Here is an 18,061-nt window from a genome sequence, read left to right as displayed (position 1 = left end):
AATACTCGCATTCAACTGTCGTTTGAAAGTCTAAATCAATGCCATTGTCCTCATTTACTTCTGCTGCCTCATTAAAAACCCAATCAAACTGGCGAAACAAACATTTTCTTTAAATAGACTAAGCTGGCTTTCATTTTCATATTTATATTTTCATCTGTATTTTTAATTTTGAATCAACTTTTCTACTTCACTATTTGACGACCCTGGAGGTTTACACTGCAAAGCAGCAAGGAGCAACTGGCAGATTAGTTAACTCAAGCAATTGAATGAATAATTACTAAGAGTAGAAACAGGCTTTTTGGCCCTTTGAGTTTTGTCAATCATTCAATAAGACCATAACTGATCTGGCTGTGGTGTAACCTCAACTTTCCTGTGTCGTGCCCATAACTCAACTCCCTCCATGAAAAATCCACTTAAACTCTGCCTTAAATCAGTTCAGTGACACAGTCTCCAATACCTGCTGAGAAAGGAAATTCCATTTTTAATGATGCTCAGAAAAAAAATTCTCCTACTTTTGATCTTAAAAGGGGACCACTTATTTTTAAACTATATCCTCTAAGGAGGAGGAACACCTTCCCTGTATCCACCCTATCAAGCCTCCACATGTTATATTTCAAACTCCAATAGATACATGCTCAACCTATTCAACTTTTCACCAGAAGATAAGCCTTTCCAAACCAGGGATGACTGAGTGAACTCTCTCTGAACTACTCTGCAACTGTATCTTCCTTCAAATAAGGAGACCAAAACTATGCAGACCACAGTACTCTCTGCATCTTTATTAATACTGAGACATATTTTTAAAGCATGGTCATCTGTATGTAGCCATTAACATCTCAGAAGGAAAGTTTAACTTAGAGGGCAATCACTCGACATTTTACACAACAAAATGGGAAATGGTCTGGAGCTACACATTCCTCAGTTTTCCTTGCTCCAGGGTGTTGAGTAAGGGAAAGAGAAGTGTCAGGTGAAAGGAAGTACTTCTCTGTAAAGGGAGAGAAACATCAGAGGACAAACAATTCTAATGCTACCAGTTACTTCCCTACCAATAGTTACGGTACATAATGATGTGGAGGTGTTGGTGTTGGACTGGGGGGACAAGATCAAAAATCATACAACACCAAGTTATAGTCTATTTGAGAACACAAGCTTTCGGAGTGTCGCTCCTTCTTCAATGGTGTCAGTGACAGAGGTGTCATCAGTCACAGAATTTATAAGCAAAAGATCAAAGGGTATTCGAGCTGATGCAAATGTATAAACACCAGGCCTAGAAGAAATCAAATATCCAGCCTGTGAATTTAGAAGTGGTGTACCGTCCAGTATAGCTAAACAGGGATGCATATTATTTTGAACTGAAATAAAACCACTGTTTAAAATTGGCACTGTTACTCACCAAATAGTTTTCATCCTGGAAGGCATAGTGCAATGTGGTAATCCACTGGCTGTCTCCATTTACCAACACATCCCGCTCCTCTCTAAAGCAAGCAGTCTAAATTTTAAAAAAATGCACACTGATTAGACAAAATAGCGAATAGGAGGCCATACATACTGAGAAATGGTTAATGTGTTCAAATTTAAGCTGTTGCTTTTAAATGCAGGTATTATGTCGGTTAGCTCAGTTAGCAAGATAGCCAGAAAGTGATACAAAACAATACCAACAGCATGAGAGACAACACAGTGTGAAGCTGGATGAACACAGCAGGCCAAGCAGCATCAGAGGAGCAGGAAAGCTGACATTTTGGGTCGGGATTCTTCTTCAGAAATGGGAGAGGGGAAGGGGATTCTGAAATAAATCGGGAGACGGGGGAGGCGGATAGAAGATGGATAAAGAACAAAGAACAAAGAAAATTACAGCACAGGAACAGGCCCTTCGGCCCTCCAAGCCTGTGCCGATCAGGACCCCTGTCTTACCTGTCATCTATTTTCTAAGGGTCTGTGTCCATTTGCTCCCTGCCCATCCATGTACCTGTCCCAATATATCTTAAAAGACGCTAACATGTCTGCGTCTACCACCTCCGCTGGCAATGCATTCCAGGCACCCACCACCCTCTGTGTAAAGAACTTGCCACGCATATCTCCCTTAAACTTTCCTCCTCTCACTTTGAACCCATGACCCCTAGTAATTGAATCCCCCACTCTGGGAAAAAGCTTTTTGCTATCCACCCTGTCTATACCCCTCATGATTTTGTAGACCTCAATCAGGTCCCCCCTCAATCTCCATCTTTCTAATGAAAATAATCCTAATCTATTCAACCTCTCTTCATAGCTAGCACCCTCCATACCAGGCAACATCCTGGTGAACCTCCTCTGCACCCTCTCCAAAGCATGCACATCCTTTTGGTAATGTGGCGACCAGAACTGCACACAGTACTCCAAACGTGGCTGAACCAAAGTCCTATACAACTGCAACATGACCTGCCAACTCTTCTACTCAGTAAAGGAGAAGATAGGGTGAGAGGAGACAGACAGGTCAAAGAGGTGGGATTAGAGCCAGTGAAGATGAATGTAGGTGGGGAGTTAAGGGGGGATAGGTCAGTTCAGGGAGGGCGGACAAGTCGGGGGGGGGGGGGGGGAGAAGCGGAATGAGGTTAGTGGGTAGGGGATGGAGATGGGAGGAATGGTTAGGGACGCGGGGACTAGCTGGGCTGGTTTTAGCATGTGGTCGGGGGAGGGGAAGTTTTGAAGCTTGTGAAGTCCACATGATACCCCTGGGCTGCAGGATTCCCAAGCGAAATATGAAATGCTGTTCCTGCATCTTTTGGGCGGCATCATTGAGGCAATGCAGGACGCATGTCGCGAACCATTTCAATTCACCCCCCCGCCACTCCTCAGACGACATGTCCATCTTCGGCCTCCTGCATTGCCACAATGACACACCCAAAAGATGCAGGAACAGCATTTTATATTTCGCTCGGGAATCCTGCAGTCCAAGGGTATCAATGTGGACTTCACAAGCTTCAAAATCTCCCCTCCGCCGACCACATGCCAAAACCAGCCCAGCTAGTCCCCGCGTCCCTAACCATTCTTCCCACCTCAAGCCCCACCTCCATTCCCTACCCACTAACCTCATCCCGCTCCCCGCCCCCCCACCTGTCCATCCTCCCTGGGCTGACTTATCCCCCCTTAACTCCCTACCTACATTCACTTTCACTGGCTCTAATCCCACCTCTTTGACTTGTGTGTCTCCTCTCACCCTATCTTCTCCTTTATTCATCTTCTATCCGCCTCCCCCTGTCTCCCTATTTATTTCAGAATCCCCTTCCCTTCCCCCATTACTGAAGAAGGGTTCCCATCCGAAACATCAAGCTTTCCTGCTCCTCTGATGCTGCTTGGCCTGCTGTGTTCATCCAGCTTCACAGTGTTGTCTCAGATTCTCCAGCATCGGCAGTTCCTACTATCTCACCAACAGCATGAGTTCATTTTCTGTACCAGCTGACATAGTTCTTGGAATCTGCCTTTGTACCTTCCCCTATAGTGATATCATGACAAGAAGCATGATTGGCAATCCTCAGACAACAAAGACGCTACATTGACAGAGCATGAAGAGAGAAAGAGATCAATTATTTAGTGAGCCTTTTACCACCAACTTGAATATCAACTCACTATTTCAGAATAACAGAGGGCAGGGTTCACGTTAACCATTGGATATTCCCACCTCTACATCAGAAGATAGGAGAAAAAATATCCAACAGTGAATCATTCAGAGTTGGTGGGCTCCTACACCATTGGGCAGCATGATATAGCATCATACTAATGAAGACATGAATTAATACCAAATGGTACAGCAAGGCAAAAGTGGAAAGCACAATAATTTAAGAGCTATGGATGCAGAGAGGTTCCCTTTCAAAATAATTCCAACCTGTAGCTATATAATTTAAAAGCAAGAGTTTAATCTTTTTGTACCTTTATTCTTCAAGTTTTTGCTGCTGCTTAAAACAGGATTTTAATGCAATGGTTGTAATGCAATGCTGAGTTTTAAGAACAAGCTTCTTTGTAATAGCTAACATGGCTGAGGTAAATCTATAACCAACAGATTCCTTTAAAGGCAATAAATCTGCTAAACTACAGCCGATTTTCTCTCTCTCTGTCCATCTACTTCCAAATCCAATCGGTATAGTCAGTAGCTTCCAAACCAAGATATGAGGAGTACGTCACCACAAATTACCTGGAAATTTCACAAGTTGTACCAGCTGGAAAATACCAGACTGTTAATCTACATCAATTTTTTTTTCTAAATTGCAATCCAATGTAATTGTACATATTAAACAAGTTAAAGATAGCTGCACTTGAAATTAGACATCAGGCCAATTTGTTAACTTGTTTTCTAGCATCTAACTTGTATCAAAAATAGCTCACAGCCTATCTTGGTCTCATAACAGTAGGTATTCATACTCCTTCCCATCTGTCTGTCTATCTTTTACATGATTGAATGGTTCTCCACGAGATATACAAAGGAATTTTTGTTTAGCAAGCTTTAAAAAAATACCTACTTGCTGACTCAAGGATGCAAGAACTGATCCTTGTCAATGAAAAAGGCATTCAAGGTCTAGCATTATACAACACAACATAATCTCTTCAATGCAAAGTTATCCTCGTTTTTCAATGTTACTAAAAAAGCTATTATTCACCTAAGCATATGTATCAACTGGAACTTTTTATAACTATGTAAAATTGCCCCAATGATAATATCGTAGAGAGAAAAAGATCCTTTCCAAAGTCCAAACAACGATTACTCTAGAAAAACAGCTACCAGGATATCACCCATTCCACACAATGACAAACACAAACATAAATAACTAAATATCAGCAGCACCTTTGCACAAAGATGAATACTGTAATGTAACTAAATAATATCAACACTGCACAATGATTTACACAGCAAATCTACACAATGATTCACAGTGGAATGTAACTAACTAGACATCACTAACTGTGCACAATGATTCACACTGGAGGAAGGAGGGCATGAAAGAACAATGACAGGTAAAATAAAGTAACATCTATGTAATCTTACAAGTATATAAAGGGTAAAAGGATAACAAGGGTAAGAGTAAGGGCCATGAAAGACCACTGATAACTTGCAGGTGGAGTCAGAGGACATGGGTAGGATTCTAAATTGATGAGTCCTCAGGTTGTGAATGGGTTCCATTCTGGAGTCCATTCGCAAGTTGATTTGTACACAAGTCAGAACACAACCCAAGACAACATAAAGCAATTCTTCGTAAGTACAGGAAATTTTCATATATGTGGTCCCTGTGTAGAACTGCATTTCTAAGTACAAGCGTTTTTTAAGTTGGGCATTAGTAAATAAACGATCCTCTGCATTTTGAGTTGGTACTTGCTAGTAACAGGGGCAATGTGGATAAAGACATCAGGGAGAAGGATTGTGATAAACTTAAAGAAATTAGCATAGACAGAGAGGGACTTCTTCTGAGTGTTCAGGAAGGGTTATGAGTAGATAAATCTCCAGGGTCAAATGAAATCTAACCCAGGCGGTTGAGTGAAGCAAGGGAGGAAAATAGCAGGGATGCTGGCAACAATCTTCAAGTCCTTTCCAGCCAGAAGAGAAGTACCAGAGGACTGGAGGGCAGTCAATGTATATTGTTATTCAAGAGGAAGCAAGGGAAACCAGGAAACCATAGACCTGTCAATGTAACCTTAGTCGCAGGGAAATTATTAGAAGCAATTCTGAGGGACAGATTAATTTGCACTTGGGGATGCAGGGATTAACCAAGAACAGTCAGCGTGGTTTTGTTGAGATATTATGCCTGACCAGCCTGATTGATTTTTTTTGGTCGGGGTGAGGATGAGGACGATACTGTTTGTGGTTTATGTAAATGTCTTAGATTAGTTTGTAACATTCATAAATGAAGTAAATGAGAATGTGGGAGGGATGATAACAAATGTGGACGACGCTAAGATTGGTTGGTTGATAATGAGGAGGAAAGTCTTAAGTTTACAGTCTTAGGATATAAAAAGGATGGGTCAGAAAGACAGATCAATGGCAGACTGAATTTAACCCTGATATATGTGAGGATGTGTGTTTTGGAGGAAGAAACAAGACAAGGGAGTCCTCAATGAAAGGTAGGGTACGAGGAACCTGGAAGAACAGAAAGATCTTGGGGTGCTTGTCTATAGATCCCTGGAGCCGGCAGCACAGGTTAATACAATAGTTAAGAAGGTAAATGGGATGCTTGCTTTTGTCAGTCATGGCATAGATTATAAGAGCAGGGAGGTTACGTTGGAGCTGCACAGAACTTCGGCTCGGCCACAGATAGAGTACTGAGTACAGTTCTGGTTACCGCACTTTAGGAAGGGTTTGACATAGAGGAGATTCACCAGGATGTTTCCTGGGATGGAGCATTTCAGCGATGAAGAGAGACTGGGCTTTCTTCTTTGGAGCAGAGAAGGTTGGGGTGGGGGAGGTGGGGGGGGGCGGGGAATGCAATAGATCACATATAAGACTATGAGAGACATGAATAAGATGAAAATAAAACTATTCCCATTAGAAGAAGTGTCATTAACAAAGTGGCATAATTTTAAGTAGAAGGTAGGAAGAGATTTTAGGAAAATCATTCTACCCAGAAGCTGGTGGGAGTCCGGACTGCACCATCAGGAGGGTAGTTCTGGTGGGAAACCTCACAATCTTTAAAAAGTATTTGGATGAGTGCTTGAAGGATCATAACATTCAAAGCTAGGGGCCAACCACGGCAAAGTAATATACTTTAGGTGGTACCGAATTGAGGGGCTGAAGGGCTGGCTTCTTCTGCCCTGTATGATTCTACGATTGAATGGAGGAGGGTGGATCAATAAATTTGCTGATGGTACAAAAATTGGTAAGATGGTAAACAGTGACAAGGATAGCCTTAGACTACAGTAAAATAGAGTGGGATTAATCTGTGGAAAATGGGATTCAATCCAGATAAGTGTGAGGTGACGCACTTGGGCAAGACAAACAAGGCAAGGAAATATATGATGAATAGCAGGAGCCTGACGATCACTGAAAATCACAGGGACCTTGGCGTGCTTGACCATTAAGGTAGCAGATCAGGTAGATTAATTATCTGGAATTAAGAATATACTGATGATCATGCAATCATTGTTGATTGTCAGAAAAACCTATATGGCTCACCAATGCAGTTCACACAAGGAAATCCTGGTCTGACCTATATATGAATCCAAACCCACATGTGGCTGACTCTCAACTGCTCTCTGAAATGACCTAGCAAGCCACTCAGTTGTATCAATCACTACAAAATCTCAACAAAGAAATGAAACTGGACGGACCATCTGGCATCGACATGGGCATCAGAAAAGATAATGAGAAACAGCCCTGTCAATCCTACAAAGCTGTCCTCACTAACATCTGTAGGCTAGTTCCAAAACTGGGACAGCTGTCTCACAGTCTAGTCAAGCAATAGCTGGACGTAGTCTTATTCATGGAATCATATCTTACAGACAGTGTCCCAGATGCCACCATCGCCATTCCTGGGTATGTCCTGTCCCACCATAGGTAGGGCCAGCAGAGGTGGTGGCACAGTGGTATGCAGTCAGGATGGAGTTGGCATGGAAGTCCTCAATATTATCTATGGACTCCATGCAGTCTCATGAAACCTCCTGCTGATTACCACGTACCACCCTCCCTCAGCTGATGAATTGGTACTCCTGAACAACCCTCAGAGGAAGCATTGATGATGTCAAGGACACAAAACGTACTCTGGTTGGAGGATTTCAATGTTCACAACCAAGAGCAGCTTGGCAACTGCACTATTGATCGAACTGTTAGGGTCCTAAAGGATATAGCCTTCACATTGAGAATACACTCCATCGTGTTGTATGGCACTATCACCATGCCAAATGGAACAGATGTCATCCATGACGTGCTGTGGGCCATCAACACCAGCAGAATTATACTCCAGCACAATCTGTAACTTATGGCCTGGCATATCCCCCACTCAACCATTACATTCAAGCCAAAGTATCAACCACGGTTCAACGGAGAGTGCAGGAGGGTATGCCAGGAGCAGCACCATGTATATCCGAAGATGAGGTGTCAACCTGGTGAAGCTACCAAACAACTGCATGCCAAACAATATGGATCGTCAATGAAAGAGATTACTAAGCGATCTTACAATGAATGGATCAGATTCTACAGTCCTGCCATGTTCAGTTGGGAATGATAGCAGACAATTCACTGGAGCAGGAGGCTCCACAATTATCCCCATCGTCAATGGTGGAAGAGCCCAACACATCCGTTAAAAAGATAAAGCTGAAGCATTTGCAGCAATCTTCAGCCAGTGTCATGTGGATGGACCATCTTGGCTTCTTCCAGTGGTCCCCAGCGTCACAGATATCGGTCTTAATTCAATAGCAAGTGATATCAAGAAATGGTTGGAGGTACTGAATACTGCAAAGGCTACAGGCCGTGAAAACATTCTGACAATACTACTGACGACCAATTCTCCAGAACTCGCCGCTCCCCTAGCCACGCTGTTCCAGTAAAGTTACAACACTGGCATCAATCCGAAAATGTGGAAAATTGCCCAACTATGTCCTGTACATGAAATGCAGAACAACTTCAACCGCCAATTACTGTCCCAGCAGTCTACATTCGATCATCAGTGAAGTGATGGAAGGTGTCCTCAACAGTGCTATCAAGCACTATCTGCTCAGAAATAACCTGTTCAGAGTGTGACAGAGAAGGAGAGAGAGTGACCGACAGAGAGAGAGAGAGAGAGAGAGAGAGAGAGAGATAGGGTGACAGAGAGAAACAGGAGGTCAGAGAGAAAGAGAGTGACAGAGGAGACTGAAAGGGGACATGATTAAGATGTAAAAAAATTATCAGAGGCATAGACAGGAAGGAACATTTTCTTTTGGTGAAGGGATCAATGACCAGGGCATGGATTTAAGGTCAGGGGAAAAGTTTTGAAGGGATGTGAGGAAGCATTTTTCCACTCAGAGGGTGCTGGGAATCTGGAACTCTCTCCTTCTAAGAATGGTAGAGGCTGAAAGGTTCATCACCTTTAACACATAAGTAGATGTGCACTTGCAACGCGAAGGCATCTGGGCTATGGGCCAAGCACCAGAAAATGAGATAGTGTGAGGTCGTGTTTTTGACTAGTGCAGACTCAATGGGCCAAAGGATCCTTTTTCCATCCGTAGACCTGCATAACTAACCACGATATATCTGCCTACATAAAGAGGAACAAAGGAATATAACTAAGTAAATACTGTCAACTCTGCAGAGTGAGGAACATAACTGGAATATAACTGCAATTATCAGCACTATACAATGATTCACACTGAAATACAGCTAACTGGAATTCATATGCTTTCCACAACAATTCACAATGAATCACAAAATTATACAGCACAGAAGAGTCTTTTCATCCCGAGTCAGCACTGCTAAATTTACACGAGTCCAGTCCTATTTTTTAATAATTAGGGTGTTGTTGCCTAAGCTAAGTGTTCAGAGGGCAGTTAAGAGTCAGCCACAAAAACAGAAGTTGCTGGAAAAGTTCAGCAGGTCTGGCAGCATCTGTGAAGAGAAAATCAGAACTGAGGAAGGGTCACCGGATCCAAAACATTAACTCTGATTTTCTGTTCACAGATGCTGCTTGACCTGCTGGGCTTTTTCATCAACTTCTGTTTTTGTTCCTGATTTACAGCATCTGCAGTTGTTTTGGTTTTTAAGAGTCAACCACATCGCTCTGAAGTTACATGTAAGCCAGACCAGAGAATAGCAGATTTCCTTAGCTAAAGGGCACAAATGAACTAGATAGTTTTTTTCCTGACAATTAACAATAGATTCATGGTCATCATTAGGGTCTTAATTTCAGAATTTCATTGAATTCAAATTCCACCATTTGCCATGGCAGGATTCGAGGCTTGAGGTCCCACAACATTCCCTAGGTCTCTGGATTAACAGCCTTGCAATAATACCACTAGGCTGTCACCTCCCCATAAAGATCTTCAGCGCTTGGCCTATAGTCTTGAATGCTGTTGTACACTGAGGTGGATTGGAAACTGGTTGGCAGAGAGAAAACAAAGAGTAGGAATTAATGGGTCCTTTTCAAATTGGCAGGCAGTAACTAGCAGGGTGGAACAGGGATCAGTGCTGGGATCTCAGCTATTCACAATATATATTAATGATCTGGACGAGGGAATAAAATGTAACATCTCCAAGTTTGCGGATGATATCAAGTTGGGTGGGAAGGAGAACTGTGACGAGGATGCAGAGATCTTTCAGCATGATCTTGACAGGTTGAGTGAATGGACAAATCAATGACAGATACAGTATAATCTGGATAAATGTGAGGTTATTCACTTAAGAAGCAAAAGCAAGGCGGCAGATTACAACTGACTTGTTGTAAATTGGGAAAGGGGAGTGTGCAGCCGGACATGGGTGTCCTTGTGCACTAATCGCTGAAGGTAAGCATGTAGGTGCAGCAGGAAGTAAAGAAGGCAAATGGTATGTTGGCCTTCATTGCAAGTGGGTTCGAGTACGGGAGCAGGGATGTGTTGTTGCAATTATACAGGGCCTTGGAGAGGCCACATCTGGAATAGTGTCTGCAGTTTTAGTCTCCTTGTTGTCGAGAGATTACAGTTAAGGCCTACCAGGCTGATTCCAGAGATGGCGGGTCTGATATATGAGGAGAGACTGACCAGTTTGGGATTGTTTTCACTGGAGTTCAAACGAATGAGGGGGGAGTCTCATAGAGACTTACAGAAATCTAACAGGACTGGACAGGGTAGATGCAGGGAGGATGCTGCCGATGGTGGGTACATCAAGAACCAGGGGTCACACTCTGAGGATTTGGGGTAGACGATTTACGATGGACATTTCCTTACCCAAAGAGTGGTGAGCATGTGGAATTCATTATCACAGGAAGTACTTGATGCCAAAAAATTGAATGGATTCAAGAGGGGACTAGATACAGCACTTGGGGCGAGTGGGATCCAAAGTTATGGGGAGAGAGCGGGATTAGGCTATTGAGTTAGACAATCATCCATGATCTTGAAGAATGGCACAGCAGGTTCGAAGGGCTGAAATGCCTTCCTCCTGCTCCTATCTTCTATGTTTCCATATCATGACATTTCAGAGATCATCCAAGTACCTGTTAAAGGTTGTGGGGTTACTCACTTCTGCTTCCCACCCAGACAATTGAGTTTGTTCCAGGACCTCACCACCATTTGGGTGAAAACATTTTTTTCTCAACACTCAGTGGTTAGCACTGCTGCCTCACAGTGCCAGGAACCTGGGTTCGATTCCACTCTCAGTGACTGTCTGTGTGGAGTTTGCACATTCTCCCCGTGTCTACATGGGTTTCCATCGGGTGTTCTGGTTTTCTACCACAATCCAAAGATGTACAGGTTAGGTGGATTGACCATGCTATATTGCACATAGTGTTCAGGGATTTGTTAGCCATGGGAAATGCATGGTTACAGGGATAGGGTAGGGGGACAGGTCTAGGCGGGGCCTCTTCGGATGGTTGGTGTGAACTTGTTGACCCAAAAGGGATTCAATGGGTTCTAAACCTTCCTGCCTTTCAGCTGAACTAACTAGTTATCATCAGGTCTGCGCAACGATAACCACTGTTATGGATGTCATCAATTCTGCGCAATGATACACCTGGAATCTAACTAACATACAGACAGCTCCCAAAAATCATTCACAGCAAAATAAAGCAAATGGGATAGTATCATCTTTCCGTAATACAAAGAATTTATAACCAGGAGTTAGCCACCCATTACGTGTCATATCTGCATACTACATGTTGGTGATTGATGCATCAGGACAGCACATGGCCCTGCATCTGAGATATGTAATATTAATTAATAATGGATTATCACTTCTTCTAATCCTGCCTCTTCACATGTGTTCACTGTATCCTCAGACCTTCCCCCTCTCTGATGGTGAATGATTTGTGCTCAACAAGAGACTTAGCTTTGATAACAGAGTGTGGGGCTGGATGAACACAGCAGGCCAAGCAGCATCTCAGGTGCACAAAAGCTGACGTTTCGGGCCTAGACCCTTCATCAGAGAGGGGGATGGGGGGAGGGAACTGGAATAAATAGGGAGAGAGGGGGAGGCGGACCGAAGATGGAGAGAAAACAAGATAGGTGGACAGGAGAGCACAGGTGAGGAGGTAGGGAGGGGATAGGTCAGTAGGGAAGATGGACAGGTCAAGGAGGTGGGATGAGGTGGTAGGTAGGAAATGGAGGTGCGGCTTGAGGTGGGAGGAAGGGATGGGTGAGAGGAAGAACAGGTTAGGGAAGCAGAGACAGGCTGGGCTGGTTTTGGGATGCAGTGGGGGGAGGGGACGAGCTGGGCTGGTTTGGGGATGCAGTGGGGGAAGGGCAGATTTGGAAGACTTAGCTTTACTTCTTTATGTCATCATATTGCACATCCATTGATGATGGGAACACAGCCGAAAACTGGAAATTGTGGAACTGACTTAAAGCATCAGATAAATCACAAAATAAGCGAGGAAAACTATATAACGAGGGATAAAATAGAGTCAAAATAGGAATAAATAGTCAGTGGGGCAGGGAGAGGCTGAAATGATGGGTCTGCCAAGGGCAATCCTGTTTGTGGATTTTGGGAAGGTGGTTGGAGCAGATTGTGCATTGCTGGGAATCTGTGTAGAGAAGATCTCCAGAGGATCTGAGGTATATTGGAGGAAGTGTCGACGAGATGGCATTCAGCCTTTGTCAGGTTGACGTCAGCATGCCAGACAAGAACTGCACCACCTCTATACGCAGATTTGATAATAGAGTCAGGGTTGAATCTGAGGGAATGCAGCAAGTTCGGAGGGAAACAGGTTAGAATGGGTGAGCAGTGGCAAGAAATTTAGGGGGCCGATGCCATGCTTGCCAGGCTGTCCAACTGAATCCGTTAATAGCCCACCAGGTTCCAGTTCCTCTAGCTCCGTCACATTTGTTCTGATGATACCACTTTTCACGGGGCTGCCTCTGAAATAAAGTCATAGAGTCCTACAGCACAGAGACGGGTCCTTTGGCCCAAACAGGTCCACGCCAACCAAAATGTCCATCGCTAACCGCATTTCCCCGAGCTTGGCCCATATGCTTCTAAATCTTTACTATCCATGTAGTTGTCCAAATGCCTTCTAAAATTAATGTACCCACTTCAACCACTTCCGCTGGCAGTTCATTCCATATACTACCCTCTGTGTAAAATGGTTGTCCCTCAAATTCCCATTTACTCTTTAACCTCTTACCTTAAATTGATGACCCCTTGATTTCTCCAACCCTGGGGAAAAAAAACTAAGTGCATTCACCCTATCCATGCCTCTCATGATCCTGTACACTTCTGTAAGATCACCCCCTCAGTCTCCTCCACCCTAAAGAAAAATGCCTTAGCTTGTCCAACATCTCTCTATAACTCAGTCCCGAGTCCTGGCAACATGCTTGTAAATTTCTTCTGCATTCTTTCTGGTTTAATAATATCCTTCTTATAGCAAGGTGACCAAAACTGATCACTCCAACTGCGGCCTCAATAATGTCCTGTACAACTGCAACATAACTTCAATGTCCTGGCTGATGAAGGCCAGTGTGCCAAAGGCCTTCTTCACTGCCCTGTCTAATTGTGACTCCACTTTCAGAGAACTATGCACCTAAACTCCAAGGTCCCTCTGGTCCACTACACTCCTTAAGGCCCTACCATTCACCATGAAACTGCTACCTAGATTTGACTTTCCAAAATGCAACCCCTCACACTTTTCCATATTAGATTCCATTTACTATTTCTCAGCCCACTTCCCCAGCTGATCAAGATCCTGCTGCAATTTCCAATAACCTTCCTCACTCTCCACAATACCGCCTATCTTATTGTCATCCGCAAACTTACCAATCATGCCTGGTATGTTCTCATCCAAATCATTGACATAGATAACAGAACAGCAGAGGATCTAGCACTGACCCCTGAGGCACATCACTAGTCACAGGTATCTGGTCCGACAAGCATCCTTCCAGTATTACTCTCTGCTTCCTACCATCAAGCCAATTGTGCATCTAATTTCCCAGTTCTCCCGGGATTCCATGTGATCTAACCGTCCTGACAAGCCTACTATGTAGAACCTTATCAAAGGCCTTACTGAAATCCATATAGACTACATCTACTGCCCTGTCCTCATAAACTTTCCTGATCACTTCATCATAGAACGCTAACAAATCTGTGACGCATGTTCTCCCACAAAGCCATGCTGACTACTCCTAATCAAATGCCATCTTTTTAAATCCATGCACATGTTATCGTTCAGAATCTTCTAATGTAACTTATCTATCAAGGATGTTAGGCTTACTGATCTATAATTCCCAGGTTTTTCTTTGCAGCCCTTCTTGAATAAGGGCACAAATTTCGCTACTCTTCAGTCTTCCGGGACCTTCCCCATGGCTAACACTGATACAAATATATCAGCCAGGGCCCCCGCAATTTTTTCTCTTGCCTCTTGCAGGTTTCTCAGATATATCGAATCAGGACCAGGTGATTTATCCACCTTCCTACATTCTAATACTTACAACACCTGCTCTACTGTAATATGGACTGTCCTCTACTGTAATATGGACTATCACCACGAACTTCTCCAAGTTCCCAAGTCTTCATATCTTTCTCCATGGTAAAAGCAGAGGAGAAATATTCTTGTAGGACCTCGCCATCTCCTGCAATTCCACACATACATGTCCACTTTGGTCCTTGAGGGGTCCTATTCTCTCTCTCGTTATTTTTCCCTGAAAATACTTAAAGAATCTCTTTGGATTCACTCTAGTCTTCTCAAACAAAGCTATTTTATGTCCCCTTTTTGCTCTCCTGATTTCCTTCTTCAGTAAACTCCTGTATCCTCTACATACTTCCAAGGATTTTCTTGATCCCAGCTGTCTGTTCTTGAGGCATGCCTCCTCGTTTTTTCTGGTCAAAGCCTCAATATCTTGTCATCCAGGGTCCCCTACTCCTGCCAACCTTGCCCTTTTAACCTCATAGGGACACACAGAACTTGAACTCTAGCTATCACACTTTTAAAGGGTGCCCACTTGCCAGAGGTTTCTTTGCCTGCAAACAAAACTACTCCAATCAACCTCTGCAAGCTCCTGACTAATTCCATCAACATTCTTGCTCGCCAAGCTGGCTTGTTTTTGTTCAGACATTTCATCACCATGCTGGGTGGCATCGTCAGAGAGGCGTCCAATGAAGTAATGTTGTTCTACTCGACTTGGAATTTACACTGTCTGCTCCGTTATGGTGAGGAGTGTCATTTTCAGTTTTGATCTATATGGGCTTGTATATGGGGTCTAATTCTATGTGTTTGTTGATTGCATTACGGGTTGAGAACCATTCCTCAAGGAATTCCCATGCGTGTCTATGTTTGGCTTGGGCTACTAAGGTTATCTTGTCCCAGTTAAAGTGATGGCCTTCATTGATTGACTTGTCTGTCTGAATGAAAACAAGCCAGCTCAGCAAACAAGTCAACAACCTCACCCACAACCTGAGCTACAAATCTTTGCTAAAGCCTTATCGATGAAAATTTGCCCTGCCTCAATTTAGAACCTGAACCTGTGGACCAGTTTTGTCTTTCTCTACAAATATTTTAAAATTAATAGAACTATGGTCACTGGTCCCAAAGTGCTCCCCAACTGTCAAATCATTTACCTGTCCTGCCCTACTTCCCAAGATTAGATGGAGTTTTGCCCCTTCCTGAGTGGAACCCTCCATGTACTGCTTGAGGAAGCTTTTCTGAACACAATTAACAAACTTTCTGCAAAACTGAGGAATCCCCCCACCAGTGGTTAACCAGGCCCTCAGCTGTGACCAACCCATCTTCTGCACTTCTGCCCTCACCTCTTCCCATAATGATGGAGCTTCCCTTGCCTTCACTTTATTCTACTTATCCCAGCATTCAAAGGATCGTCTTGTGCAATTTCCACACCTTCCAGCAGGACTCTATTACCAATTACATCTTTCCCTCCCTCCACTGCCTGTAATTCACAGGGAACATTTCTTCCATGATACCCTGGTTCACTCCTCCATCAGTCCTAACACTTGCTCACTTCCCCATAGCACTTTCACTCGCAATTGCAGAAGGTGAAATACTTGCCCAATTATCTCCCCTTATACTATGTAAGGCACCAAATACAGATTCTAGGTGAAGCAGCATTTTACTTGTACTTCTTTCAATCTAGTCTACAATATTCACTACTCACAATTCAGTTTCCTTTACTTTGACAAGACCGAATGCAGACTGGGTGAATGCTTTTGCTGAACACTTTCACTCTGACCATAGAAGTGACCTTGATCTTCGAGTTACTTGCTTTTCAATAAACCACCTTGCTCTCCTGGCTCTGCTATAATATTCTAATAAAGCACAACTCAAGCTTGAGGATCTGCTCATTTTTTAATTAGCCACTTTAGAGCTAACACCTCCCCCACACTCCTAACTCCCGACGCACAACTTCTGACTTCAATAGCACCTACCAGCTATTTTTTATTTTCACTTAACCCTACTGTTGTATAGTCAGTCTGCAACCTTCACCTGCAAATTCAGTCACCAGGCCTTGGATCCCCTCAAGTGAGACATTGGTATAAACTGTAAAAATTAGAAGGCCTACCATTATACCCTGACAATCTGAAAAAGGCTCATTTATATATTCAGGTTTGTTTCAGGTGGTTTAAATTTTTTAAATGTAGGAGTGTTAAGCGTTATAAAACCAAAGCAGGCAAGCAGAGCGAAGACGCATTCCAGCCATGATCTAAGTGAATGATGGAACAAACACAAGGTGATGAACAGCCTACTACTGTTTCTGTATTCAACCCCAATCTAATTATCACAAAGTAAATTATACTTTACTGACAAAGACACAAAATTCACATCCTTTCACAGGAAGGAAGGGAGAATAATCACTTCTTGGCTGTGAATTAAGTGGTTATAAAGTTTTACTTTATTTACAAAGTTACATTTGTTGAACAGAAAGCACTCAATCTTTCTGCCATTGCGATTGTACAGTACTGTAGGTTAGGTTTGTTTGTTTTACTCATGTAATAAAACCCATAATACCATGTTAGTATCAAAGTGGCCCAAAAGCACATCTTTGCTTTTTTCTGTTTTAATCACATAACTGATGGGAGATTTCTTCTGAAAGTGTCCCAGCAAATTGCTAGTTTGACCAAGTAGGTTTAAAGCTAGATCACAAAACTAATAATTTTGTTACATAATCACTGCTTATTGATGTACCTCTGCTCGCTTTAGCATCTCCCATTTGTTGAGGATCTTCATGGCAAAAACCTTTTCAACGTTTTTTAACTTCACAACAGCAACCTGCAACAAAGAAAAGAATATGATAGTGCAAATTACTATGCTAGTTACAAATAAATTAGTTTAATTAAATCAGCAGAAATAGTTGAGAGTTTGAATTTGCATGGAATCTTATTAATAATCAATGATCTCTCCATCATAAGGTCAGAAGTGGAGATGTTCACTAATGATTACACAATGTCTACTAGTAATCCTGAATCCTCAGGTACTGAAGAATTATATGCCCAGGTGACAAGTAACACAGTGGGCACACAAATATCAGAGAAATAAGCATCCAAAACAAGAGAAACTAATCATCTTTCCTCAATTTTTAATGTCATTACTATTGCTAAATGTTTCACCATGATTTTCTGAAATTGAGCCTATTATATTCACACTGTAGCTACAAAGTCAGGTCAGTGACTCACCTCCTGACTCCTCAGACCCTATCCACCATTTACAAGGCAAAAGTCAGGGTGTATAGAGATAGTTCTCATTACCTACATCACTTCAATTCCAAGACTGCTCTAAAAACTTACACCATCTAGGACATCATGGCCCAATTGATTGGCACTTCATCCGCATCTTAAACATTCATTTCCTCCTTCACCAGCATACAATGTGCATCATGTCAGATATGCAATGCAGCAATTTGCCAGGTTTCCTTCAAAAGTACCTACCAAACCAAAGACCTCCATCACCTTGAAGGATAAGGAATGGAGTCACTTGGGAACACTAACACCTGCGATTTTCCC

The 18,061-nt window shown here is 42.9% G+C and overlaps 1 protein-coding gene across 10 annotated transcripts in view; it reads right to left on the bottom strand.

The window, feature by feature from the left end:
* LOC125452379 (serine/threonine-protein kinase MRCK alpha-like) overlaps positions 1–18,061 on the bottom strand; it is a 565,420-nt gene that overhangs the window by 267,936 nt on the left and 279,423 nt on the right. For all 10 annotated transcript variants that reach the window (XM_048530678.2, XM_048530679.2, XM_059645157.1 and 7 more), the window contains exons 3-4: positions 17,247–17,330; positions 1,394–1,489 (exon numbers count right to left, since the gene is read on the bottom strand). In XM_048530678.2, coding sequence (XP_048386635.1) covers positions 1,394–1,489; positions 17,247–17,330 — 180 coding nt within the window. The remainder of the gene's footprint in view (positions 1–1,393; positions 1,490–17,246; positions 17,331–18,061) is intronic.

The sequence above is a fragment of the Stegostoma tigrinum genome, chromosome 4, assembly GCF_030684315.1.
Source record: "Stegostoma tigrinum isolate sSteTig4 chromosome 4, sSteTig4.hap1, whole genome shotgun sequence".
Taxonomy (NCBI): domain Eukaryota; kingdom Metazoa; phylum Chordata; class Chondrichthyes; order Orectolobiformes; family Stegostomatidae; genus Stegostoma; species Stegostoma tigrinum.
This window is presented reverse-complemented; position numbering and strand designations above follow the sequence as displayed.